This window comes from Rhinopithecus roxellana, chromosome 4 (assembly GCF_007565055.1).
Source record: "Rhinopithecus roxellana isolate Shanxi Qingling chromosome 4, ASM756505v1, whole genome shotgun sequence".
NCBI classification, from domain to species: Eukaryota; Metazoa; Chordata; class Mammalia; order Primates; family Cercopithecidae; genus Rhinopithecus; species Rhinopithecus roxellana.
The window spans coordinates 150256037-150283030 of NC_044552.1; the positions used below are offsets into that span (position 1 = coordinate 150256037).

Here is a 26994-nt window from a genome sequence, read left to right on the forward strand (position 1 = left end):
TCTGAAATCTCCTGAGGAATCTTAGAATAAACTAGAAAGATGAGGAATGAGTGAGTCTACCTAGAAGGTATTTGTTTTTCCATAAAACTGGGTAACCAGAAGTTGCTGCTGTTATTTGGGACTTAAAAAAACAGCAGTCAGTAAAGTCAGTAAAAAGTATTAGGGGCCGGGTGAGGTGGCCCATGCCTATAATCCCAGGACTTTGGGAGGCCAAGGCAGGCGAATCATTTGAGGTCAGGGGTTTGAGACCAGGCTGGCCAACATGGTGAATCCCCATCTCTACTAAAAATTCAAAAAAATTAGCCAAGTGTGGTGGCATGCACCTGTAATCCCAGCTACTGAGAGGCTGAGGCAGGAGAATCGTTTGAACCCAGGAGGCAGAGGTTGCAATGAGCCAAATCGCGCCACTGCATTTTATCCATTTCATCCTGGGCAACTGAGCAAGACTCTGTCTCACAAAAAAAAAAAAAAAGTATTAGGGGTATGTTCAATTTGTCAGTAGTTCAGTGTGATCATCTATTTGGTATAAAAGAATGATCAACAATTAATTCAATTTCTGGAGATGGCCATGATATAATGCTCAAACCTAAAGTATGTGAGAAAGCCAAATTAATTACTTTGAATATACAAAAAATTCGTTTGTGTTTAAAACTGTCTATATGAAGCAAAGTAGAATTGTTCTTAACATGTATGAAGCTAGGAAATTTGGGGATTTACCAGTCTTTCAAAAAGATATAAAATATTACTAAATGGCTTGATATATATTTAAGACAAGGCAGAACTGACTATAAAAGAATGAAACATTTCTGCCAAAGAATTTTAAGAATATTTTAAGATTATCATATTAATATATTTAAAAATATGTATTAAGACTGGTATAACCATGGGTATAAGTGTTCTTTATTTCAAAAAGCACCACTGCTTACAAACAAAACTGTAAGAGACATGGCTTGCGAGGAAAAAACATATGTGTAAACCATGGTTTAAAAATTTTTGAATATCAGTATTTAATGGTGATTTTAAAACTCTGCTATCACACCAATCTTCAGTTAAGAAAGAAGCAAATCTGCATCACATCTTCAAGTCCTAAGGATCTATTTCACTTCACGGTACCCTCAAAATACTTGCCAGCTCTGTGTTCTCACGCAGAAAGTGACTTTCATAATCTGCACCTTCAAAATATATTGTCCAAGTACCTGGTGAACGTGTGTGAGGAATTAACCTGCAAAATCCTAAGAAGGAAACAAGCAAATTGTAAGTGAAAAAGCACATCTTGTCAAGATAAGGGAAGCAAGATTAATTACCAATTGCTTAATATCCAATACATAGTATTGATTTTTCTTACTCTACACTTTTACTCCCCTCTGCAAACTGAATTACTAGACATTTAAAATTATCCATTTGCTTTGGTCCAAGAGTATTTCAGCACCAAGCAGTAAAGTAAAATTGGCCTCCCCCTCCTCTGTGTTCCAAAAGAACTTTTTTCTTGCTCCTATAAGAAATTATCAAATCGCCTTGTCATTAATTCCTTGCAGAACTGTTTACTCCACTAAACTAAGAGGTCCTTAATAACATTCAGAATATCTACTTAGCAAAGGGGAAGAAAAGAGGGAAGGAGTCAGAAGACAACACGAGCACGGGGTGTCTGTCAGCACGCCAGACTCTCGGTTCAACTATGTACATTCCAATTATCGGGGAACCTGTACAACAATTTTAGGACTCCTCCTCATTACTCTTTGTCCAAATCTCCTTTTAAGTTCATACTAATTTAAATGTCTTACAAATAAATTTTGGAATCATTTTATAATGTTTTCAAGAATATCTGTTATTTTCATCAGGGACAAATGACACGCTTTGTAAAAGTAAGCCTTTCAATTCAAACTAGGTCATTCTTCATTTAGTCAAATCCTATTTTGTTTCTCAGCAATGTTTTGACCAACTCCTATCTATCACACGGGCCCTGAACAATCCTTGGTACATTTTCTCTACTGCCATCTTCTTCCCACTCTCAGCAGCTACCATTCATGAAGAGTGTCCTGTGTGACAGACTCTGCGCAGCTTCTCACCAGTCTCAAGTGGTCTGATGGCTTGGACTAGTGAGTTTTCCCTGGCAGGAGCTGACAGTCTCATCCACTCCAGTGCTTCAACAAGGAGAAAATTCTGACTGTTATTTGTGGACAATCAGTTTATTTATGGTAGGCAAAAAAGGAGATGTCAAAAACATATTCAGTTAAAAAAAGTATACAAAGTAATTTTATTTAGTTTTATTTTTTAAATCACTATTTCAATTCAGATTCATGAAAATATAGCCTACAACTTGCTTCTCTTTCTCATGTTTTAGGGAATCACTAATTTAACATGATTTTGCAATCTGAACAATTATAAATTATTTTCTTATTTTTTTCAAGAGCTGCATTTCCAAAACAAGCTCTGGACCATACTACAAATAGAGATTTGGCTTTATTAGCTTAAGGAATGCATCTCAGACCAGGTATGAGCCCAGGCTGGTCGTACAGTCTTCTCTCACAGAACTCTATTGTATGAAGGAAACAAAGGAATATACACTGAGGGCACAAAGTAATTCTTTAATCAGCTTGTAAAGAATTGAGTGTGAAGCACTGAAAACACTGATGTCATGAAAGAAAACACTCGATTCTTTGTAAGTCTTCTAAAGGCATCTGTGTACTAAGCTACATGTACAATGATCATCTAACACATATGAAGTAATGTAGTGATGCCGAGACCATGGAAACACCACATATGTCCTAAAATTAATGATTTAAGAGAGCTTATGGGGAAGTCACAAAGAATACTCCATCATCAAGTCAAGAGCTCACTATTTCCAACTTGGTGAGGATCTGCCCTATGGCACATGTGACAAACTGGCAATTGCTTATAAACTATAAACTATACAGATTTGCAAAATGCTAGTAGTCACCTTGCATGCTTATTTGCAAGATATTAATTATAAAAACAACTAGTTACTGACCACTGAACATACAGCAGGCCCATGCGAGGTGCTGAGGATCAGAGAAAGTGCAGCTGGCCAAGCCCAGGCTCTCAGAAACCACCCTCACTAAACGTGGAGGACAGACAGCAGCACGTTTCAAACACAATGTGACCAGTGCAAAAACAGAAGCAAGTAACTAAGAATCACTCCTGGGGGAGGCATGTTAAGTGTTAGGAAGACACTGAGGTTTTCCAGATGAAAGGATGCCTGATTAGAATTAAGAAAATAAATAAGTGTATAAGTTCAACAGCAGGAGTAGAGTAGTGACAACGGTAATAGCACAGATATTAATATATACAGTTCAATATTAACAATATATATAGTGTATTTCAAGGTGAAGCAGTAAGGCTGGAAGGTGATGTCACGCTCAACAGTTTAAATTAATCCCACATATGATAGAGGAAGAGTTCCTGGCAGGACAGAACCATCCACAAACCATAGTTTTAAGATACCATGGCAATATGAACAATAGAACAAAACAAAAAAGTGGAGTGAGGAGACCATCCGAGGATGAGTGCCGTAAGTAACACGTGTGTGGGGGAAGACTTTGGGAAGGAAAACTGGCTGTGGTTTCTGATTTGCTGAGATGCAGCACACTTGGAAGGATACTTCTAAGCAGTCCTGTGGTGGCCGAGTGCTTGCTGCTTGGAAGCTGTGCTGCTGCCTCTGGGTCCACCAGTGTGTGGCATGAGGCTTTTTCCAGGGAATGGCAGAGCACAAAACTAATGCTCTGGGGCTAGTTCAGGCCCACTCCATTTCTCAGACCTGCACTGAAACCCAGCCCTCCTCCTTCCCCAACCTTGTCACAGGTGCACCTGTACCAAGACTGAAGGCTTTCCCTGCCTTCTCCTGCTCCTACCCCTCTTCCTTCACACACACTTTCCTAAAAGACCTCACCCCGGCCTCATCTCACCTTGGCCTCTCTCTGCTTCTCTGAGGACGGCACTGAGCCCTGAGCACCTTTTGGAAAGGCTCCAGAGGTAACTGTTTTGCAAACACATTTCATTAAAGACGCAGCCTTTGTAAAATGATTTTTTTTTTTAACTATCAGAAACTTTGAAGGTATCTTGAAAGGTATAAAAATGTATTTATTGTGGGGAGTGAATGTTTCACTGAAGTTAAAAATCACACTCACCAGATTTATACACCTATGGGCATAAAACCTCTATCATTATTACTTTTATTTGTTTAAACAAACCCCTACACTTTGGGTCTAACTTTCTACTCATCTGAGCTGTTTTCCACTTTATGAAAAAGTGGCAGACTTGGATTAAAATTTGGTCTAATATAAAACCTCATACATCAGAAATAATTGTGGTGTTTTCGATCAGTACAGATCACAAGAAAATGTAGTAAAAGTGACATAATAAAATCTAGGAAATCAGTTGCACTCAAACCTTTCAGGGCTATAAGCTCTTCACACAGAAAAGCACACGACATGCTGGAGTTTGGGTCTCGCCAGCACATAGGTGTAGGCCAGCGTGGCACTGGTGGCCACAGCGGCAGCAGCAACAGCAGCACTCACACCCCCTCGCTCTGTGCTAGAGTTCTGCATGCTCCACAGGAACCCATTCGGTCCTCCCAACAATCTCTTAGCTGGGTACTATCAACATGCCCATCTCACTGAAAAGAAACTGAGGTGCCAAAGTCAGCTGCCAATGGCAGCGCAGCCTATAGGTGACAGAGTTGGGTTTAGAATGCAGGCAGTCTGCTTCCAAAGCTTGTGTTGCTCTTAATTGCTATGCTCGTAGCAACAAAGTTTACAATTTAGTGCTAAAAGAACGAATCAACCTACTATGCTTATAAAACACCAAGAAGGGAGAACAATAAAAGGTCCCTTGTTATCAGCCCAGGCAGAAAATGTAATCATGACATCAAGTGGGCAGAGCAGATGCTCACTACAGGGTCACAAAACATCCCCTAGCGCTGTCTCGACACTTCTGACCTTACATCACCATGAAATATTTCTCCAAGTCAGCGGAACACGGACTTCTCCAGACAGCATGAGGGTGTACTCCCACCTAAGTGGACTACTCTATGAGGTGGACAGTGAATAAAATGCTCGCTTTAACCTGGGGCGTAGCTCAGACTCAGGCATGGAGACTAATTTACCTCTCTGGCACAGAGGATCTAAAAATTCTTGTAAACCATTTGGAATGTTTCTGACAACATCACAAGAATAACCATCTTCTGGCAAAAGAAACGGCAGCTGTAGGTCAGGATCCTCCTCCAACTGCACTTCCCTTCCATCGCTGCGGGCCAGCTCATCAGCAGTGTTTTCAGCCACAGCCACTACATTTTCTATAAGATCCTGTTTGGAAAACAAATGCAAAATTAAAAAGAGATGCTCACTGTCTGATGCACGTGACCAACAACTATTCCAAGCCTGTCTGATCACTGCAGCACCGCTCATCTCACAGACAACAGGCATAGACAGACGCAGGCTTATGGAGGGAGCACAGATCCCAGCAGAACAGCCATCATCCGTTTTCTAAAGCCAACAACCCTGGGCTGCACACATTTTATAGATGAACCAAGATTTTAATTATTAATTTTAAGTAACCTGTAGCTTTAAATAAAAAGAAATTGTTCTATCGCAAGTTTTTCTTTTCTAATCTTTTTCATTGTGCAATTCTTTAATTTTCAGTTGTTAGTAACTGTATTTGTATAGAATGTTTAATGATATAGGGAAAAGCTCACACAATGTAAAATACAAAAAACCAGCATAAAATATCTATACAGTATTTTTGCCAGTTTGGAAATATATCAATATATAGAGGTTATTTCTGAATTGTGGGTTTATGGATGATTTTTATTTAAAAACGTTTCACCGATATATAACCCACATAAAGGAAAGTTCACAAATCCTAACTGTATAGATCAATAAAATGAACACACCAGCTCAACCACCAGGTTCACTTCTGTTCAAGAAAGAGAACATCGTCACCTGAGTAGCTACCCCATTCCCTCTAACTGTCCCCTCCTTTTCCTTCAAAAAGAATGAAATGGTTTTCAGGCTTCTATCACCAGAGCGTGATTTTGATTGTTCCTAAAGTGTACATAGATGGAAGCGTATTCTACGCACTTTGCACAGGGCTGTTTTTTCACATTATGTCATAATGTTCATCCCAGCTGTTGTAACTGTAATTCATTCTTTCCCACATATGTCTTTATATGACTATGACATGATTTACGTATATGCTGTACTTTTGATTTGGGGATTTCTAGTTTGGGGCTGTTTTGTTCATGTCTTGTTGGCATAAACTCAATGTTGGTCAATCCATCCATCCACGTATATAATTCTCATGACTCATATTTAAGTCTACAGCATTTCTCTTTATAAACAGCTAACAGCGGTAGATACTATTTCTCACCCTCTGTTCCTCCTATTGAGAGGCAGGCATGCCAAAACTCCCGGCTCCATTCCAGATGAGATGGGACAAGCCTCTCACTTTAGCCAGGCTGTGAGGGGGTGACCCGTGGCAGAGGCACCTGCCCTCCAGCACTCAGTTGCGGCCACGCCCACTGGAACTCAACAGTCCTGGGCAGCCTCCTAACCGCCTCTCTTCTAGTCCTTCTGATAACTTTCCAAGAACCTACTTTCCTGAATAAAATCCCTTTCTACTTAGTGTAGCTTCTGTTTTTTCACTGAACTCAACTCAGACAACAACATGAAAACGATCTCGTAAGATGAGAATAAGTAAGTCAACTTATTAAATAAGATTTCCTTTTGTTTATTCATCCAAATTTCCCTGTGCAAACATGTCCCGCACTGTGTGGTAATGTGGCAACATCTACTCACCGTTGGGATAAAAGGCTCATCAGGTGCACAGTGATAGTTCTGTAATAAGGCTTGAAGTTGTAGTGAATTTAACTTAAAGCAGGTGCTGTTTATATTTGGAATGTCATCAGGTGCATACTTATCCATGGTAAGCAAAGTTGTTGCCTATGTAAAAGAAAAAAAGGACACAAAATATCATACTTGTAAAGTTATTCTATAAATATTATCCTTTATGTAATATTTATAAAAATATAACTCACTAATTTAACTTTGAAATGCAGAATGATTTCAGGAAACAGACTTCCATTTACAGTAACTATATACATTAAATAGAACTAAAAGCATTATCTTTTAAAGGGCATCTTTTTAGATGCCCTCTTAATTTTATGACATGCATGTATAATTAGATTTAATTATGTTCGTAAAGCATTTTAAAAACTCTCTTCAAAAGCAGAACATTTACTTGACCATTCAGATGACCAATTACCGGTGTTTGAATAGTTTCATTGTCCTGACTTGTCATAACAAGCTGTCTAGCCTCTACACTAAATCTCTTTTTAAAAACAAAGGTTAAAAAATGGAGAAAAAAAATTATACATAATACTAAAAAAAGTCCCAGGTTTTTAAGCTATAGATGACTCAATTCGTTAATTGCAAAACACCACCTCCTAGTTTTTCGTATCTAAAAACTTTCCTCAGAGCTGGTTAAGCCACTGGGATATGATTTGGCTTTGTATTCTTGAGGGTTCATTCTCATCCATTTTAAAATTGCTACTCATCTTTTACTATAAAGTGTTCTGAAATACACCTTACTGATCTCAATATAAAGAACCCTTTAAGGATATTTATAGTCTGCTGGTTACCACTTATGAGTCGAACTGTGTCTCCTAAAAATCTGCAGGGCTAACCCTCAGCACCTCAGAGTGTTCTCTTTTTTGGAGGCAGCATCTTTCCAAGGAACCATCAAGTTAAAACAAGATCAGCTGGTCCAATGTTGGCTGTCCTTATAGAAAGCAGTCTTTTGGACACAGACAGGCCAACAAGGAGAATGCCATACGAAGACAATGGCAGGGGCTGGGATGATGCATCGACAAGCCAGAGAACGCCAACTATGTGCAAACCACTAGAAGCTGGCGGGAGGCCTGAAACAGAACCTTTCCTCAGAGCCCCCAGAAAGAACCAACCCTGCTGACATCCTGATTTCAACTTCTGGCCTCCAGGGCTGTGGAGCAACTGTTAAGTCACTCAGTTTCTGACACAGGTTCACTATCCCTTACCTGAAATGGTTGGGACCAGAAGTGTTTCAGATTTTGGAGTTTTTCTAATTTTGGAAGACTGACATATATGAGATATCTTTGGGAATGGGACCCAAGTCTAAATATGAAATTTGTTTCATATACACCTTATACACACAGACTGAAGATAATTTCATACAATATTTAAATAACTTTGTGCATGAAACAAAGTTTGTGTACATTAAATTATCAGAAAATAAACCATGTAAACCATCTGTGGTTGCTTGGTGTCACCATTTCTAACTCTGAATTTTTATGTACCTATAAGCAATCATTTTCTTAAATTTATTCAGGCATAAGTACTTAACAGTAACAATTATGGCATACAATTAATACAGTGAAAAAATATCTGTACTTTGTTATGGCAGCCCAGGTACTAACACAACACTACTTCATTATTTGTACATATGAAAAACCCCAAAAAGAGGGTACTGAGGTTTTGCTGCATTGAAGCTCTTGCTCATTATAAAGATCAGATGCCTTTACCACAAAGCACATGAGCTGGGGAGTGGCACCATGCACTCACCTGCACGATCCTGCTCAGATGACAGTCTGCAGCCAGCTCCAGGCCCTGCTTCTCAGCCCAGGCTTCAATATGGCCCAGCTGCTGACGGATAATTGCGCCCCAGTAATGGGAGCACAGCCCTGAATCTGGGTCAGTCACTAATCTATTGAACAGCCACATATTGATAAAGTGGAAAAGCTGAGAGAAGAGCTGGATGGTCAGGGCGGCATTGACTCTGCAGCGTCGTAGCAAGGACATGGCTCCTGTGAGCGTGTGCAGCACATCATCTGCCCAGACAGGATGAGAGGACAAGAGGACCAAAGTGTCATCCAGGAGGAACCCTTTGAATATGCAGTAAATTCAGATATGGTACCTATGGTAGTAAGTGCTGTTCAATCACTTTAAAAATATCAACTTCATTCCAAGAGGAAACAGTGACATGATCTTAAACTACATATAGTTATTAACTAATTACACTTAACATCATAATTTTGCCTTAAGAGACTTTTTAAAGAATATGGCCAGTGTGACACACCAAAATGAGAACTATCTGTAAACAAAACAAATAGTAGTTAAAATTTATTAAAGACTGCCAAACCCAAAAGGACATCCCATTTATTTTAAAAATACCTCCCCTTACATATGTTAAGCATTAAAATGATGCTAAATGTGAAGGAAGAGAGGGACAGAGGGAGACAGTCAAAAAACATCCTAACCTATTTTTGGTCTTTGCAGACTGTTCTCTTCAGGGTCATCTAGAAAGGCTGGCATGTAATTATTAAGTTCTGACTGAAGACAGTGAACCAAGTATCTGAAAAGACAAACAATTTCAGTAATCTAGCATGACAGACGACTATTGTCAGACATGTTATCACATGGGAAGCAATCTGGACTCTTAAAAATATTTTCCATTAAAAAAAATGAGTTTTACTCTTAGGAATCTTGAAACATAGCTCACTGAATTCAGTATAACTATATTAAGTATATAACTATATGTAGTTAATACATTTTGCAAAAATGTATGCTTCTTGATATTCATCTTCAATCAAGGTAAACATAAACCTTAAAATTAGTTTGGAAAACTGAGTAAGAAAACAAATGACTTAATTATTTATAGAGTAGTGCCATCTTCAAAAATGTGTTCCTTACTTAAATGCCATTTGAACCAAATGTGCTAAAACATCTTGAGCATCCAATGTGATCCGACTAAGGTCTCGGTCTTGCTTAATGAAGTTGAGAAGTTCAGATGCATTTGCCATCCAGAAGGCAAGTGCCCCTGCAATATTCTTCTGTTTCTGTAGACAGAACACATTTCCATAAGCAACACGGAATAAACAAAAGTAATAAAAATATAAAGGAATGCTCTTGAAAAGCTGCTGGAGATAGACCAGTACCTTCCCATTTCACCAAGGATTTTACCACAGATACCAGATATTTGCAAAATAATTTGGGTGCATACATAGCAATGGGAAGTAAATAACCACTGCAACTATTTCTTAGGATTCATGTACATAGACATATGAATTCGGTTAGCTACAATTTATAGATGGAATCAGTGGAGAAATAGAGATATCGTATAATGTAACACCAAATTGTAGACTGTGCATTATCTGGTAATCTGTGCAGTATACATACATGTATCCATGGTTACCCACAGCCACCCTGATACTTGTAGTCACTGGTTTGGACACCATGCAACTCAGTATCAAGTACTGATCTATCACATCCTCTCCCGACCACATGTGCAGGCCAGGCAACCTCAGATGAGATCCAAAGAATAGGAACCAAGGATAAATAATAAAGAGAAGAAACAGAACTTTTGTCATTTCATATCCACACTGAAGTGCATTAAGCAGAAATTATGAAATGCCAATAAAGGTTGCACAGTCAAAAAGGGTTTTAGTACTGCATGTCTCAGTTGCTGAATGAGTGTTATGAGCTGTTCAGTCCAGCTGTTTTATTACTGTATTTGACATGGGAGCAGCATGAGAAACTTGGCTAAGCAACACAGCTAGGATCAGCTCCCAGCAGATGTCCTACCTGGTCAACCTGGTCTACTTCCTGGAGAAAAACAGACGAGGGGAAATCAAGCAGAACGAGAGAAAGAAACTTGTAAACAATCATGATAGTTTAAAAAAATCAAAACACTCATATGAAGGTACGACATGAAGGTACGACATTTAGTTATGTTATTCCCAAAATAACATTTTCACTTATGGTTCTGAAGTACCTTTAGAAGTATACGACCTAAAGGATTAGTTTTATGTTCTTACCACTGGCACAATAACTAACTGAATTTTTAGAGTTTATCAATAAATATGATGTTACAATAAAAACACATGAACACACTGATCTCTTTAAAAGATTCACAACGGAAGGACTTGTGAACATCTTTCAATGATATGGTGTGCTTACTACTTACTTAAAGGTATCTAACAAGGTGAAAGTCCATTCCCCTAGATTAATTAACAGGAATGGAAGAGACAGGAAAGACCAAGAAACAATAAAAATAAAAGCTGAGAAGATTAAAAATTTAAAAGTGTATAAATAACTTATACCTATATTAATGGGAGTAAAGTCTTTGTTTTTTTGAAAACAGAATTTAAATTATTCACTACCATAGTTCTTTTCCACTACTTTAAGATTCCTCCCATTGGATACTAAACCTAAACCTGAAGTTTAAAAGACTTGTTTGGTAACAGTGATCTCACTGACTAGTTCACATCAATAAGGAAAAGGCTATCAAGGGTAGTTTTACGATAGGTGTCTCACAATTTGAAACAGGTTTAGTTAAGTCCAAACATGAGAGAAGACAGACAATGGCTTTGAATGACAACTGAAAAGGAAATCCACGTTTGTTGATAAAATAATGACATGAGAGTGACAAAATGGTCTCCAAATAAAACGACTTTCTTTTTACCTATTTCCTAACTGGGGTAAAAGAAGCATAACCCCCATCAAACTCATGCTAATCACTCAAACATAAAAGAAACATTTCTTGAAAAATTCTGGCCTTTGAAAACAATTCTGAAGGAACTAAAGGATCTTAGTTTCCCTCAAGTGATCCTGCCGGGAGAAAAGCAACCAATCTATCTATGTTATTAACATTATATAATTAGAGTTTTATTAAGTTGAATAACAACATTGACAAGTATTTAGAAAAACTGAAAAAATCTGTACATTTACTTTTAAGAACTTTGAAGATTAAATCTGTAGATGAAAAACTGCTATGAAAATTTTATCAGCTGTAGATCGGGACAGAAAGTACATAAAAGAGCCAAACCATTCTATCAACAAAACACCTTTATCTTCTGAAATTTTGAAAACCGGTTTATGACGGAATCATTTTAGGTGAGAAGTATGTTACGATGTCCATTATACCTATACATGTGCTATCAAAAAGCCCAATTACTACCAACATCTAGGCTCATTACACAGGAGCAAGGACTTTTGATAACCATTTTTAAAAAGTCTAAGAAGGTGTTACCAGGGAACGGGGAAAAAGAAAAACACCAGCAACTACTTAAGGGGTATCACTCTGAGGTGATGGAGATTTGGAACCGACAGAGGCGGTGGTTGCACAACACTGTGAATGCACTCAACGCGACTGAACTGTTCACTTCAAAATGGTTAATATTATATGAATTTCATCTCAACAAATTATTACAGAAAAAAGTCTACAAAAGCCCACAACAGTCTCAGCACTTTCTCACAACGATTACTGCAGGCTGAAGGGCCTTTCTCAGTACTATTGTGTTAGCACACACAGTTACCTTCACGATGCTGAAGTTTACTTATTGTGTTAGCACACACAGCTACCTTCACTATGCTGAAGTTTACAGGGAGAACAAGACAGAAAAAAGCTTACATTTCCTTTCAAATCTTTCAAGTTATATATTTTCCTATAATATTTATATAACTTCTATTTTAGAAAAAAATCTTTAGAGTCAAACATGTAACCAAATCAGAAGCCCTTAAAGAAGCTGAGTTCACTGGTTTAGCAATTACAACCACCATCACCAGAGGAGCGCGGCTGGCGGCTGGAACGTACCTGGATGACGCCCTCCATCATGCTCACCATCTTGTTGACGACTGCAATGACTTTATGTGTGCGCTCTGGAGGGCTGATGTCAGGTCTGTACTGGTTGGACAATACATACCGGCATGCCATATATAATACATATGTAGGGGACAACTTAAAGTGGACTGTAGAGCTATTAGTATAATTTATAATGGCAGATAAAAATGAATCTTCAGCTGTGTAAAGATTTCAAAAACAAAAAAAGGAAAAAAGAACAAAAATGAATGTGAAAATCAGATGGAGCAAAATGGATCAAGAAATAATTAATTGACAATGAAATCTGAAATGACTCACAACTTTCCCTGAATTCAATGCTTGCAGGCAGTATCAGTTCAGGCCCAGAAGCATCCTGTGTTCTAAAAGAAGAAAGCTGACATCACTTAAAATAAGGTCACATGGCTAACAATACTACTGACAACCTATGTAGATTTCTGCAACTACTTTTTAAATCTAAATACTAATCTTTCCAATGTAAAATAATAAAATATCCCTTGCTTTCAGATGCAGCCTAATCAAATAATGTATTGGGAGTGATCTTATCACGACTCCTCTAAGAAGGTTAGTTCCTTGAAGTATATGCCACCGCCATGACAGTAGATCTGACGTGATTCTGGATTATTAATGAACACTTCATGTCTAGTACAGGGATCGGTCTGTCTTGCATCTGCTACAGCTATGGCTCAGGTAACACTGAAAAGAAAGTAGTAAGCGACACAAAGAAATATTAACCATGCCAAGCTTGAAACGGAGTTCTTATACTGAAAGGGAAAAGCTTCCTAAGACCTGGACTTTGTCTTTCTCTGCTGACACAGGGTTAGACAAGTTGACCACGGCAAGTCTCCTTCAGCCATTACTATCATCATTTTCCAATGCTTACAGTGATGCATGCCTTAACAAGAGATGTTCTACTCACTCACATTTCTTCTTACGGTCACATAAATTCCAGGTCCTTTCCACCATTTAGCCTGACACTACATAAATAAGGAACTCTCAAAAATTATAAATACAAAAAACTATAATTTGGAACATTTATAAAAACCAGCATTGTACTAATGTTTATCTATTTCCAGGTATTCAGATCATATTAATCCAAAAGTTAGGTTCATTTCTGTCTCTATAAAACTGGTCTCCAAACAGTGTGTCATCACCCATTGGCAGGGCAGAAGGCTGTTTTGTGAAACTACTCTTTCAGTTAAATATACATTTGTGTGTGTTCACCAGAGCACTATGTAAGATATAATCTTGTGTTGTGACCACTGTTCAAAAGCATTTTGAAAGCCATTGCTAGGCACAGACTCTTTAAAATGTGTAAGATAATAAATTACAAATCCAGTTTAGATTTCCTTATCTTTGCAGATTTACACTTTTCTCAATGAATAATGCTCTGCTTATTCTTTCACTTAGCCATGGGATTAGAACTTCAAGTCATTTACTTATTACTCCAAGTTTGTGACCCGCTGTATTTTATATACAATGTTTACCAAAAACCAATGAAACACATAGTCAAGTGATTAGCTTCCTTAACATTTCAATGTCTTTATCATTTTAGTTCAACTTTAACAGAGATAATCAGGAAGAATTCTCAAAAATATCTCTGAAAAAGAAAATTTAAATTGACAGTAAGAGTCAGGGAACATGTGTTTTGCCTTTCTGCAAACTTAACTAAAAATTAAACTGTGGGGATATTAATGACTTAAACTGTGGCGAACATCTCTACTGAGTTAAATATTGACTTAAACTGAGATCAGTACTTACTCAAATAAATCTTATTTGGTGAAATGGAAAGTCAAGAGTTATCTTGATATTTGAATGAGAAATACTCATTAGTGACTTAAACAACAGTCATTTCAGCAGCAATGTGTCTGTGAATCTTAGACAACTGGTAATAAACAGCCACAATTAAGTATTTGGAATTGCTGGTCCACTCATTAAATAAGTTAATATACACAATAAAAAACTTTCCTTCAAAAGCAAAAAAGAAGAACTTATGATCATTACAGATTTGTAGTAGTTTACAGACTGGCTAATTTTTTTTCAACAGCAAACCATTCTCTTCCCTCCATCCTCACCTCCATGCACCAAAAAATGAATAAAGAGAAATGAATATATTTATACAAAATAATAAAAATATAACCAAATATTTTACTACTAATAAATTTAACCCAAATCTTTTTATCAAACTGTATGCTTCAGAGTTGATTATTTAGTTTATGCTCTAATGATTTAACTCAACAATTAAAGAAAGAAAAATGCTTCTATAAACAATGTAATTTAAATGATCAATTATTTTAACACATCTCCCTTACATTCCCGTATTTACAGACATCTAAAATTGCAGCTAGGCAGTTACATATCTCATAAAGTGAACCTGAATAAACTTTACCAATTATATTCTAACAAATCTGGTTAAAAAAGTGTTTAAACTTTTAAAAGTGTCTTTCGTCATTGATAAAAGAAAAAAAAAATTAGTGACAATTAAAAATCATCCCCTCCACTCAAAAGGGTTTTTTTCCTTCACTAATATTAGCATTTTAAACACATTTAAATTTTTCATGGCTACATCAGTTAAATTAAGTAGTGCTTATTACAACACTGCCTATGTGAAAAACAAAGAATGGGGCAGAAAGCCTCATCTGTTTTCATCATTGTTATAATAGCAACAAAGCAACATATTTTGTAATTAAAATAAAGCCTTTAATAACTCTGCAAACTAATCTTACCTTACAAAATAATTAAATTATGTGTTTATGGTAAAAAATTTTCTGACATACAATTAACCATTATATGACTATTTTGACACTATTATTTACTAATCACTAATTTTGCATATACTAAAAGCATTATCCTAATCAATCCACTCCCTCGTGTGAATTCATTTACTCATTCAAATATTTATGAGCTAAGAACTATGATTCATGCTTCTCAGTCACACCTTATAAATACACAGAGGTATTCCTTAACAATACCAATTTACCGTTCTGAACATCCTACTCCATAATACACCACCAAAAACAAGTACAAACTCAGAAAGTAAACTATTTATTATCACATGTAATAAAATTCACATAGCCAATAAAAATCTTGCATCAGAACTAAAAATCCACAAAAGTAAAGTTAAAACCTGGGATTCTCTTATGAGTCTACATATGTAACAACCGGTGAGAGAATGATATTAAAATCCTGCAATATCCAGTGCCCTCTGCTGGAAGTTGTGAAACTGAAGAACTGTCTTCGTCACCTGCAACTGAACTGATAGGTGACCCTGGGCAAGTCGCCTACCTCATCTAACTGCCTCACTGACTGGATCTTTAAGGAAACAGAATGGCCTCTTCAAAAATCTATCTGAAAAGCCCCAAAGGGGGAATGCTGCCAGTTTCACTGCTGATAATGAGGATGCCACAAAAGTCATGCAGTCTTTCCCTATGTCTGTCCGAGTTCCCACAGAGCTCTGGGGTAGAGGTGTTCAGCATCTTGTTCAAATCATGTTGCTAGTTCCACTAGTCAGTATCTGTTATTTATCTGCCACGTTTAATGCAAAGATACTACTCTGCAACATTTAAATAATTCTAGAGGTCACAAGGAAACAGGATTCTGATTAAGGTGACACGTTAAAAATCTAAAGACAAGGAAATAACAAGACAGTTCTCTGCCCAGAAAAATCAGGCAAGAACAACGTCAGAAAAAAAAATAATAATTCATCCTCAATCTATCTCCACAGGCAGACACATCACATCAGAGCACAAGATATAATATGGCATTGATCATTCTTAAAATCTGTTTCAAAATCATTTTTGGCCTTACGTATTTTTAAACAGATGAAGATTTCTTCTAGAAATGGGAGAAATGACCAGATTTTTCTAGATATAAAAATCATCAAATATTAAAATCCTATAAAAACTCCCTTTCTCTATGTTTTTACAAAGTAGTAAATTTTAAATGGCAACATTTTAATTCAGTGTGCCTCTTATTTCAATTTGATAGCACTGTGGCATGTAAGTGAGGGATATAGCTATTGGTAAAGCATTTCTTTCAATTCAATAACAAAGAAAGGAAATGCCCTTAAAATATTATTGCTAACATTCTAAAAATGTCAGCTGAACCTTTATAAATTCAACAATCTTTATCCCAACTCTTCTTTAGGAATACTTTTACCATTTAAAAATGATGTACTTCCTACCTGCTTTCTTGCCTGCGATAATCTGGCTGCTGCTCTACTCTGATCATCGGCTTCACCATTCCCCGCTCGGCTGTACTAGAGGCAGATGACACTCTGTCGCTGTCCAGCCTAGTGGTGCTCTACATGGAGAGAAAGCACAGTGCGTTTAGAAGCCCACGCAGACCAACCAAGCCTGACACTCAGTGTCGCAAGCAGAGATCTGATACGGGGCTGCCAAGCAGGGCAGGCAAGAACACAGACCAGGAAATAACAGAGCAATGCTGGGGACACTATGTCCACAGGGAGTGCCCACTAGGACTTGCCTTTAAAACACAGGCATGTAAAGCTGGCACAAACACACAATGATTTTTCCAAAAGTACATTAATAGTAATTTGATTCCAACAAGTTATTTTAAAATCAGGATAAGAGATAAGAAAATATGTATAATATGAAGAGGCAGGGTCTTTTTAAAGTGTATTATTTTTCAGAACAGATTTAGAAATCCTACTCCTTACAGCTCAATACCTAATGAATTCAGTACAGAAACTGGATTGTTTCTTGCCCTTAACACCAGGGAAAACACATATTATATGGTAACCCAATCCAGTATATTTAAATACTTCTAAAAAGTATACAATTCTAACCATTTGTATGGAATTTGTAGGCAGACAAAAGGATGAGTTACCTACATTAAGAAAATCACCAGGAAACAAAAAATTTTATACAATGAAATTCACTGTAGAATAAAATTTCATGTAAAATTTCTTATTACATCTGCTTACTATAGAAACTGAGTACTAGTAAATAAAAAATTATGTTTCTCTTACCACCTAGCAATTATTACTGTATTTTACATATCTTTCCAGCTTTTCATATTTTCCATAAATGGAATTATACAAGCTTCTTGATAAAACACTTTTTCAGATGTTATAAACATCTTAGAATATCACCTATTTTTATATTACAAACTTGCAATGGCTGTAGAACGTTTTGTTGTCTGTTCCTCATACTTCATTAAACCAATGCTTTATTACATCATTTAAAATGTTCATCATACACAGCGACAAGACAATTGTGCCTGTAAATACGCATATATTCACACACAATGAATCCTTCCATAAGAGATTTTTTTTTTCTTTGAGACGGAGTCTCGCTCTGTCACCCAGGCTGGAGTGCAGTGCAGTGGCACAATCTTGGCTCACTGAAAGCTCCGCCTCCCAGGTTCACACCATTCTCCTGCCTCAGCCTCCTGAGTAGCTGGGACTACAGGGGCCCGCCATCATGCCTGGCTAATTTTCTGTATTTTTAGTAGAGACGGGGTTTCACCGTGTTAGCCAGGATGGTCTCGATCTCCTGACCTTGTAATCTGCCCGCCTCGGCCTCCCAAAGTGTTGGGATTACAGGCATGAGCCACCACATTCAGCCCATAAGACAGATTTATAGAAACACAATTGCTGGGTCGATGGATGGCAATACTATTTACACTATTAAAAAATTATTATAAATGACTAGTAACAGGGCAATGGATAAAGAAGTTACAGCATGTTTATGTGCTTACATACTACAGAATGGTTTTCATGTGTTTTTTAAGTGACTTTTAAGTACTGAAAAAATGCTCACAGAGTAACAGCTGAAGAAAGATGTGTGTGGAGACAAACATATCCAATCGTGTTAAAATGCATACATGAACATACAGACACATACCGGAGTTCAGAAAAGGACCCCTCACGACGTTACTACCAAAGGTCAACTATAAATTGTGGATGAAGGATTTTCATTTCTACTTTTTTCCTCTATTTACCAAGTCTTCTTTGTGGACTACACATTTTTTTAAGAAACGAAAATTTTTATAGACAGTTCTCTTCGGCTCATTCAATTATTCATGAGATGGTTCCCAAGAGTCTTCTACACAGCAGGCATTTTTTAAGAAAAGTGCAATAGAAACACAGCAATGACGTAGGAAACAGGAGCACCACTTGCAGAGTTCACATTCTACAGCCAGTCAACAAACAGAGCAAGCATTGGATGGTAATAAAGACTGCATAAATAACTTACATCAGGTGTTGTGACAGTGACAGGATGCTCAGGGACAACCTCTTCAGGAATGTGGCTTTAAGCTGAGGTCTGAGACAAGAAGGGGCCAGAGTGTGAAAAGCAAGGACAAAAGCACAACCACTAGCACAAGAAAGGCCTTCCAATGGGAGGAGAGAGGCAGGCAGGGGCACAGAATGGAAGCCCTGGGCGGCCTGAGTGAGCAGCAGAGCCACACTGAGAGGGAGGCAGGCTCAGGGCATCAGGGCTGAGCAAGCCAGGGTGAAGACGGACAGGAGGGGTGAGAAGCCACCAGGGGCTTCGAAAGCAGAACAGTAACTCGAAATCTAATTTACATTTTCTAATGTGCACTGGGTAGAATGGAAGAGGCTGCTCTTGGGGCCGTGTGGACCTCCTGCCATGTGATGGCTACAGCCTAAGCCAGGGAGGCAGAGGAACGAACCCCTGCATGCAGAGGCTAAGAGAAGGAAAGGACCAACTGGGAACAGGGAAGAGGTTTCTGTTGCACTGCAGATGGTAGTATCGTCTTCTAAGGTGGGGAAGGATCAGGGAAAGTTTGTTAAGAAAGAAAATCTAGTTTTCTCTTAGCTAGGTTTAATGTGAAATATGTACAGGATATGCAAGTGGATACGTCAAGTAAATCTTTAGAGATATGAGTCAGGGCTGGGTGTGGTGGCTCAGGCCTGTAATCCTAGCATTTTGGGAGGCCTAGGCAGGCAGACTGCCTGAGCTCAGGAGCTCAAGACCAGCCTGGACAATATGGTGAAACCCCATCTCTGCTAAAAATACAAGAATTAGCCAAGCATGGTGGCCGGTGCCTGTAATCTCCGCTACACAGGAGGCTGAGGCAGGAGAATCACTTGAACCTGGGAGCCAATGGTTGCAGTGAGCTGAGATTATGCCACTGCACTCCAACCTGGGAGACAGAGTGAACTCTGTCTCAGGAAGAAAAAAAGAGAGAGAGAGATATGAGTCTAGAGAGTTTAGAACCAAATGTACACATCAGTGGATAATCAACATTAGATGGTATTTAAACTCAGGCATCAGGGTAAGCTCACCTAACAAAGATGCAGAAAGAGAATAGATTGGTGCCCTACATCTGAAACCTTGGCCCTCCAAACTTTAGGAGTGAAGCATTAGAGGAAGAGGTACCAACAAATCAAACCAAGGATAAACCACTACTAGGTAGTTTACAGGAGGGTGATACTCTAGAAGCCAAAAGAAGAAAGTGCATCAAGTACGTGGTAGTGGCCTAGCTAAAAACTCCTGCAACAAGTAAGACAGGGCAAAATATGTGCCAGATTTGGGACTTGGGAGGTCATCAGGCCCCCTGACAGACAGTCCCTATGGAGGGAGGGGCAAGAATGAACAGGAGCAGAGGAAAGAACATAATAGTTTGGAAGTGGAGGGAGCAAGCATAGATGAATTTTTTTTTCAAGAAGCTGTGTAGCAAACAGGAGTAGAAAAATGGGGTCAAAACTGGAGGGGTATAAAGAGTTTTCTAAAAGAGAAGACACTGTAACATGTTTTGATTCTGATGAGAACACTCCAGGATCATAGGAGTTTGTGGCACATGGCATTCAGTGAATCACACCTTGAGTAGTGCCTTCCTCCTGAATCTGGACTGGGCCCATATTTGCTTTAACCAATGAAAGGTGGAGGAAACGGGGTTGTGTCAGTTCTGGGCCTAACATTCAAGAAGGCCTGGCAGCTCCGTGGTTCTTGTGAGGTACCACAACACTATGACTTCTGGCTGCCCCAGTGGGACAAACGGTCCCATGGAGAGGACGTGAGATGGCACAGAGAGTGGGTCAGTGGGCCCTGCACTCCAGCCACTGGCCACCAACTGATCTCCTAGGTGAAGGTGGTCACACCAGTCACCACCAGCAAGACCAGCAAACAAACTGCCCAGGTGAGCTCAAACCAGATTGCATAATGGTAAACAAATAAAATGGTTGCTGTTTAGCCACTACGTTTTAGAGTGGTTTGTTATCCACCAATAGAGAATGAAAATGAGTAAGGAAATGAACTGATTATTCCAGAGACAAGGGGTCATTATGGAAGCAAAGTGTCTGAGGTTAACTGATGAACAGGATTTAGCAACTGAATTGAGGCTCATAAAAGCAGGAGTGTGTTAAGGGTGCTCTGACTGAGTCAGGCTAACTACGCAGGAGAAAGCCTAGCAAAATAGAGACTCTGCTTCATCCTGGCTTTAGAGAAAAGAATGGTCTGCTTTCTTTCTTTCATGTATCACTAACAAACAACACAGCAAATTAGAACAACCCACATTTGGGGCCACTGTGAAGTCTGTTTTCACAAAGATGTTTTGTAAATGTACATATTACCAGTTTACAGGAGTCCCCCTTATCTGCAGTTTCACTTTCTACAGTTCAGTTACGTGAGATAAGCTGCAGTCCGAAAACAGGTGAGTACAATACAATAAGATATTTTGAGAGAGGAGATAGAGACCAAATTAACATGTCTTATTTGAGTATATTGTTATAATAGATATTGTTCCATTTTACCTTTAGTTATTGTTGTTAATGTCTTAGTGTGCTTATTTCATAAATTAAACTTTATCACAGGTACACACATACAGGAAAACAACATAGTATCCATAGGGCTCTGTACTATTCATGGTTCCAGGCATCGACTGGTGGTCTTGGAATGCATCCCCCACAAATAAGGGGAAACTACTGTATTCATCCATGGTGTCCTATAGCAAGCACACTTCTATCAGGTAATCCGTAATTACCTACCTTGCTTGTCGGTAATGCTGTCCCACTATGAATATCTCCTCCCAAATCAAAAGTTGTCTCCTGAACAATTCTGATGGGATAAAACAAGAAACACACTGACTTAATAACATTCCAATGACAGGCAGAGTATCTTTTTAATACACAAGGAAGAACTAACAGGCCAAATGTTCAAAGATTTTTAAGAAATTGCTCTATTTTCAGCACACAAATTTACAGAATTAAAAAAACACCTTATGAACTTTCTTTACTGATACATACTCAACATTCACAGGATTTTTTTTGTTTTTCTTTTTTGAGATGAAGTCTCACTCTGTTACCCAGGCTGGAGTGCAGTAGCGCGATTTTGGCTCACAGCAACCTCCGCCTCCTGAGTTCAAGTGATTCTCCTGTCTCACTCAGCCTCCCGAGTAACTGGTATTACAGACAAGTGCCACCACGCCTGGCTAATTTTTGTATTTTTTGTAGAGATGGGGTTTCACCATGTTGGCCAGGCTGGTCTCAAACTCCTGACCTCAGGTGATCTGCCCACTTCAGCTGTGAACTTTACAAATAAATATATGTGATAACCCACCAAGTATTCACCTTGGAGAAAGACATTAATTCTAAATAGTCATATGTGGCCCAGTGTGTAAGGTCTGGGTGGCTAATCAAAGGCATACGTGGAACAAAACAATGGGAAAGGCCAAGCAGGGAAGACCACGTGGGTTTATGTTTGTGCTTCAGGAAGAAAGCCTACACTCTAGGGGAGTTTTCAGTTGTTTTAAGCAGCATGACTGAAAAATAGATAATGAAGCGGCTTAACAGTATGTTTTAAAAAGTAAAACCAAAGGAGAAGTCATATTCCCTAACTACAAAAAAATTTTACTAGTCATTAAGAAAGGCTTTCTGTTTTCCCGTACTAATCCCACATGCAAGTCTTCAGAAAAGCACTAGGTGGAGCTAAAAGATTCTGAATTCCTTAAGAGATCTTAATGTGTTTCATTATCAGTCACAGAAAAGAATACTTCAAAAAATTTTATAATCTTAGTTACACTGAATAATTACAAAGAACACCATGTTTTTTTCACAAAACAAAAGGTATTGTTTTAGTATGTTGGCTAAAAAACCAAAGTTTAAATATAAACAATTTAAAACCAGTGAGAACTTCCAATTAAGACAAAGTCAAGACCTTTCTTCTTTCCTCTAAAACCAACCCGTTAACAACGAACCGAAATCACAAACTTCACTTTGATATTTTTTTAAAAATTGAAACAAAAAATAAAAAGCCAAGTTATCTATGAATAATCTGAATTACTTTAAGTATAATCAAAACATTTTAAATCTTAAGGTTAATCTATTTACCCAGGTTTATGTCTCGGGCCCTTAACCATCAGGCCTCCATCCACAGATCTTTTTGCAAGAGCATGATCCTGACTGGGGTCCACAAACTTAAATACATGGGATGCCCCAAACTGCACTTTCATGCCACTCTGCAGCATGGTGGTTTCCGAGATGCGCTGGCCTTCTACATAGGTTTCTGCGTCCATACTTCTGGGCGTCACAGTGACCACTCCATCCATGTTGGTGAGGTCACAGTGATGGGGCTGAATTCCTGGGCCAAACAACTGGAAACAGAAGGAAACCAAAGAAACTCCTTTCATGAAGTTCACAGCATTTAAACACAGAATTTTAAAACCGTGAGTATCCCTTTTATGATAAATATAACATAATAAGCTCTGGATTTTTAATGCCTTTTAAAGTGGATTTCCCTCAATAGCATAAAAATAATTAAAAAAAAAAAGTCAAAACAATCAGACTTTTCATTTTTATTATCCAGTGACTTAAGGCATACTGTAACTTTGCATTAAAAGGCATACAGTCGGCCGGGCGCGGTGGCTCATGCCTGTAATCCCAGCACTTTGGGAGGCCAGGATGGACGGATCATGAGGTCAGGAGATCAAGACTATCCTGGCCAACATGGTGAAACCCCGTCTACTAAAAATACAAAAATTAGCCAGGCGTGGTGGTGCGTGCCTGTAACCTCAGCTACTCAGGAGGCTGAGGCAGGAGAATTGCTTGAATCAGGAAGTCAGAGGTTACAGTGAGCCGAGATCGTGCCACAGCACTCCAGCCAGGTGACAGAGCGAGACTGTCTCCAAAAAAAAAAAAAAAAAAAAAAAAGCCTACAGTCATCTTAACCAGTATTTGTTGGATGGTTAATGGACAAATCTATACAGATCATTATGATTAAAGATTCCTATCTATTTTATCATTTTTAGTGCTGTGCTAAGAAAGAAGAAATGACAGAACTAAAAATTACATTAACAATCTGAACCTATCATCTTACAAACTGAGAAATAAGTACAGAGCAAGGGTGATTTGCCTGAATTCAACTTCAAAGAAGTGACAAATCCTGACTTCATTTATTCAAAGAATGTGTTAAGCTCTGTTTTAAGTACTTGAGAACAGTATTAAGCTAAATTTAATTAGAATTTAGAATTTACCGAATGCTTACCGCTATGTGTGTCAGACCCAGTGATAAGCACTTTTGCATAGTTACATCCTGTAATCCTGAAATAGACCTATAAAATTATCATCACCATCTTTGAGAGAAAAGGAAGCAGTTTCAGAGCACTGTCATCACCAGCCCAAATTTCTAGAGGTGGAGCTTGAACATAAACTCACATTCTGCTGTTTTCACACTAAAGTGACCCAGAGTAGATAAATTATTTATATTTAAGTACAATGTAGTCTGTAATTCTAATTCCTTCTTTCACTACTATGTGGCAGGCTCTGTACAATACGTCATGCCTCCTGGAATGTCAGAGTTGCAGCAGGAAGCTCAGACTACGTACCTGGATAGAGCTGTCATCCAGTTTTTCTGTACCAACTTCAGTAACACTGAACTGAAGGCGGTAAAGCTTTGGCTTATCTCTAGAGTCAGAACCATCTGCAAGAAGAGAAGGAAGTCAACTGTATTTGCAAAGTCTAATATTGTTGTCATGTTATTTCAAACAAACAAAAAGTTATCTCAGGCATTACAGTTCTCACTTCTCAGGATTTCTTTTCAAAGAATTCTCCAAACTTATGTAACACAATTTAACAAATTGGATACAGAAAATTCAAAATAAGAAATAAACGTATCAGTTTCTGGCATTAATTCCACCACATTCTTATTACATTAAATAAAGTCTTCTCTACCACTGCTCTGGATTTTTGTTAATGATTCTGAGGAGCAACTGTATTAGCAAAAGGAAGCTCATCGAAGACACACGGGCCTTCCCTTCAGACCAGATCTTCTCCTGCAGCATTCTTGCTGCCCTTACGGCACACAACACGGTACAGGTTGAGGGCATAGCTAAATCACTGATGGAGGTTTTTAAATGTACAGTTCTCATGGCTCTCCCCAGACCTCCTGGATCAAAAGCCCTGGGGATGAGGCCTAAGCATGTGTCCTCTGAAAAATCTCCCCAAATAACTCTGTCCATTACTGATTAAGAATTACAGTTAAAAGTGGTTAGCTCCCTGGAGTAGAACTGGCATAGAAGGAAGACTGGGTTTTGTGGCTTTTTTTTTTCTTTTTGTCATTTTATACCTTTATGAACTGTTGGAATGTTTAATTTATATGAGCATGTGTTTCCACGACAGGGAAGGGGTGAGGAGGAGGAGGAAGCTGCTCTGCCAAAGCCCTCTAGTCCCAATACATCTAGACATGTTTTCTCATTCTTCACCTACTGTATCCCAGATGAGGACAATGTCACTTCATTACCTTAACTAAAAATGAGGTATCCTGATTTCAGAGTTGACATATGAGAAAACGTGCCTTCCAGAGCCCGTGAATGATGATGTAACTGCAGAGCTTAGCGCCTGCACCACAGCCATGGCAGTCTGGTGTGGCAAGCACATCACCCACCAAAGCTTAGGAAAAGGCCAAAACAGTAAGAGTCTCCCTGATCTGTTTTATGAGTGCCTTATAACTTTCAAACCCACTGATTCCATTACCTGTTAAAATCTCTAGTCACTGCGATTAGGAATGTAAGCTTCGAGAGCTTCACAGGTTAAACAGTTCGGAGAGTATGAGCGTGCACAGAGTTTCAGACTGCTACAATCTCTCAGCAGTGGTGCCACTAAACTCTCACAGACAAAATACTCCATAAAAATGCAGGTTCTGTTAGAACTGATGTTAATTTTAGGGTATACAAAGTTACATTCTAATGACAAAATTTTCTATTTCTGTAATACTCCGTAATCTGTGACACCGAGTGAAGGTAAGATGAGACTGAAGTACCTGAGAGACACTGATGCCTAAAACCCATTACAAAATTGATTCATCATCTGTGCTGCTTCACATCGTGTTGAAACATTTATTTTCAACTCTAATTGTTCCAATAAAGTCCTGATCTGAACAAGACATTAAAATCATCTGGGGCTTTTCCTGGACATAGTTAGTTCCCTTCCCAACCTGCTGAGTCCAAATCCTCCAGTTTACTATTTTGTGTGTTTTAACCACCAAAGGCAGTTCTAATGAACCCCCTTGGTTAAGAAAAATGTGTCCCTCTTATCTACTCCCGGAGCACCCCATTTCTGTTATATTAATTGTACCACTAACCGTATTTTATGACGATTTCCATCTACTTATCTCCCTTATCTCTGAGCTCCCTGGTGGCTAGGTTTAAAAAAAAAAAAATCTTTTTTACCCTGGCACTGATCACTCCACATATGATCCATAGTTAGCAATCAATAAAGACTTGATGTGTCAGCAGTGAATCCTCATATAAAAATAAAGAAAACTGAATGCAATACAGTCACAGAGAAATGACACAAATAAAGAAAGCAAAAGCAGTAAATAAGTAATCATGTGTGAAACAAGAACATTTCAATGCAAAGTTAAAAAACAGAACATTAAATTATGTGTTTAGAGATGAAAGAAAAATCCCCATCCATAGTCTTCCAAATTCTGAATGGTTCTGACAGGTCTCCTATGAGACAATAAAGAGACATCACACACCTTTCTACATCAACGGATTTCCAAACAGAGAAAGGGAGAAAAAGAAGCCGCTTTCTCCATCTCTCCCTTTTCCTCACCTCACTATGGTAATAGAAATCTGTCAACAGATAGATTAGAAATAAACATCCTTCCTAGGCTCTCTTTTCTTATTACTTCACAGTAATAATAGGAAACCATAGTTAAAGCTGTTACAGATTTTGAAGAACCTAAATGAGTGGCCACAGGATTTAGTGGATAAAGGGATGTTTGGTTTGAGCTGGGGAGAAAAGGGAGAGTGCAACAGCCCATTCCCTCTCCTCATTAGAAGGACAGTTATCTCACAGGGAGTAACGTACAAAACTGTTGCCAAAATCAAAAATCCCAAATT

General features: G+C 38.3%; 1 protein-coding gene across 1 annotated transcript in view; it reads right to left on the minus strand.

The window, feature by feature from the left end:
* The window catches only part of AFDN (afadin, adherens junction formation factor), a 142286-nt gene that overhangs the window by 45915 nt on the left and 69377 nt on the right, over window positions 1-26994 (minus strand). Inside the window, 12 exon segments of the mRNA XM_030928608.1 lie at window positions 1129-1232; window positions 5123-5321; window positions 6813-6956; window positions 8613-8878; window positions 9308-9402; window positions 9741-9886; window positions 12643-12848; window positions 12967-13028; window positions 16850-16968; window positions 21641-21710; window positions 22982-23244; window positions 24475-24569. Coding sequence (XP_030784468.1) covers window positions 1129-1232; window positions 5123-5321; window positions 6813-6956; window positions 8613-8878; window positions 9308-9402; window positions 9741-9886; window positions 12643-12848; window positions 12967-13028; window positions 16850-16968; window positions 21641-21710; window positions 22982-23244; window positions 24475-24569 — 1769 coding nt within the window.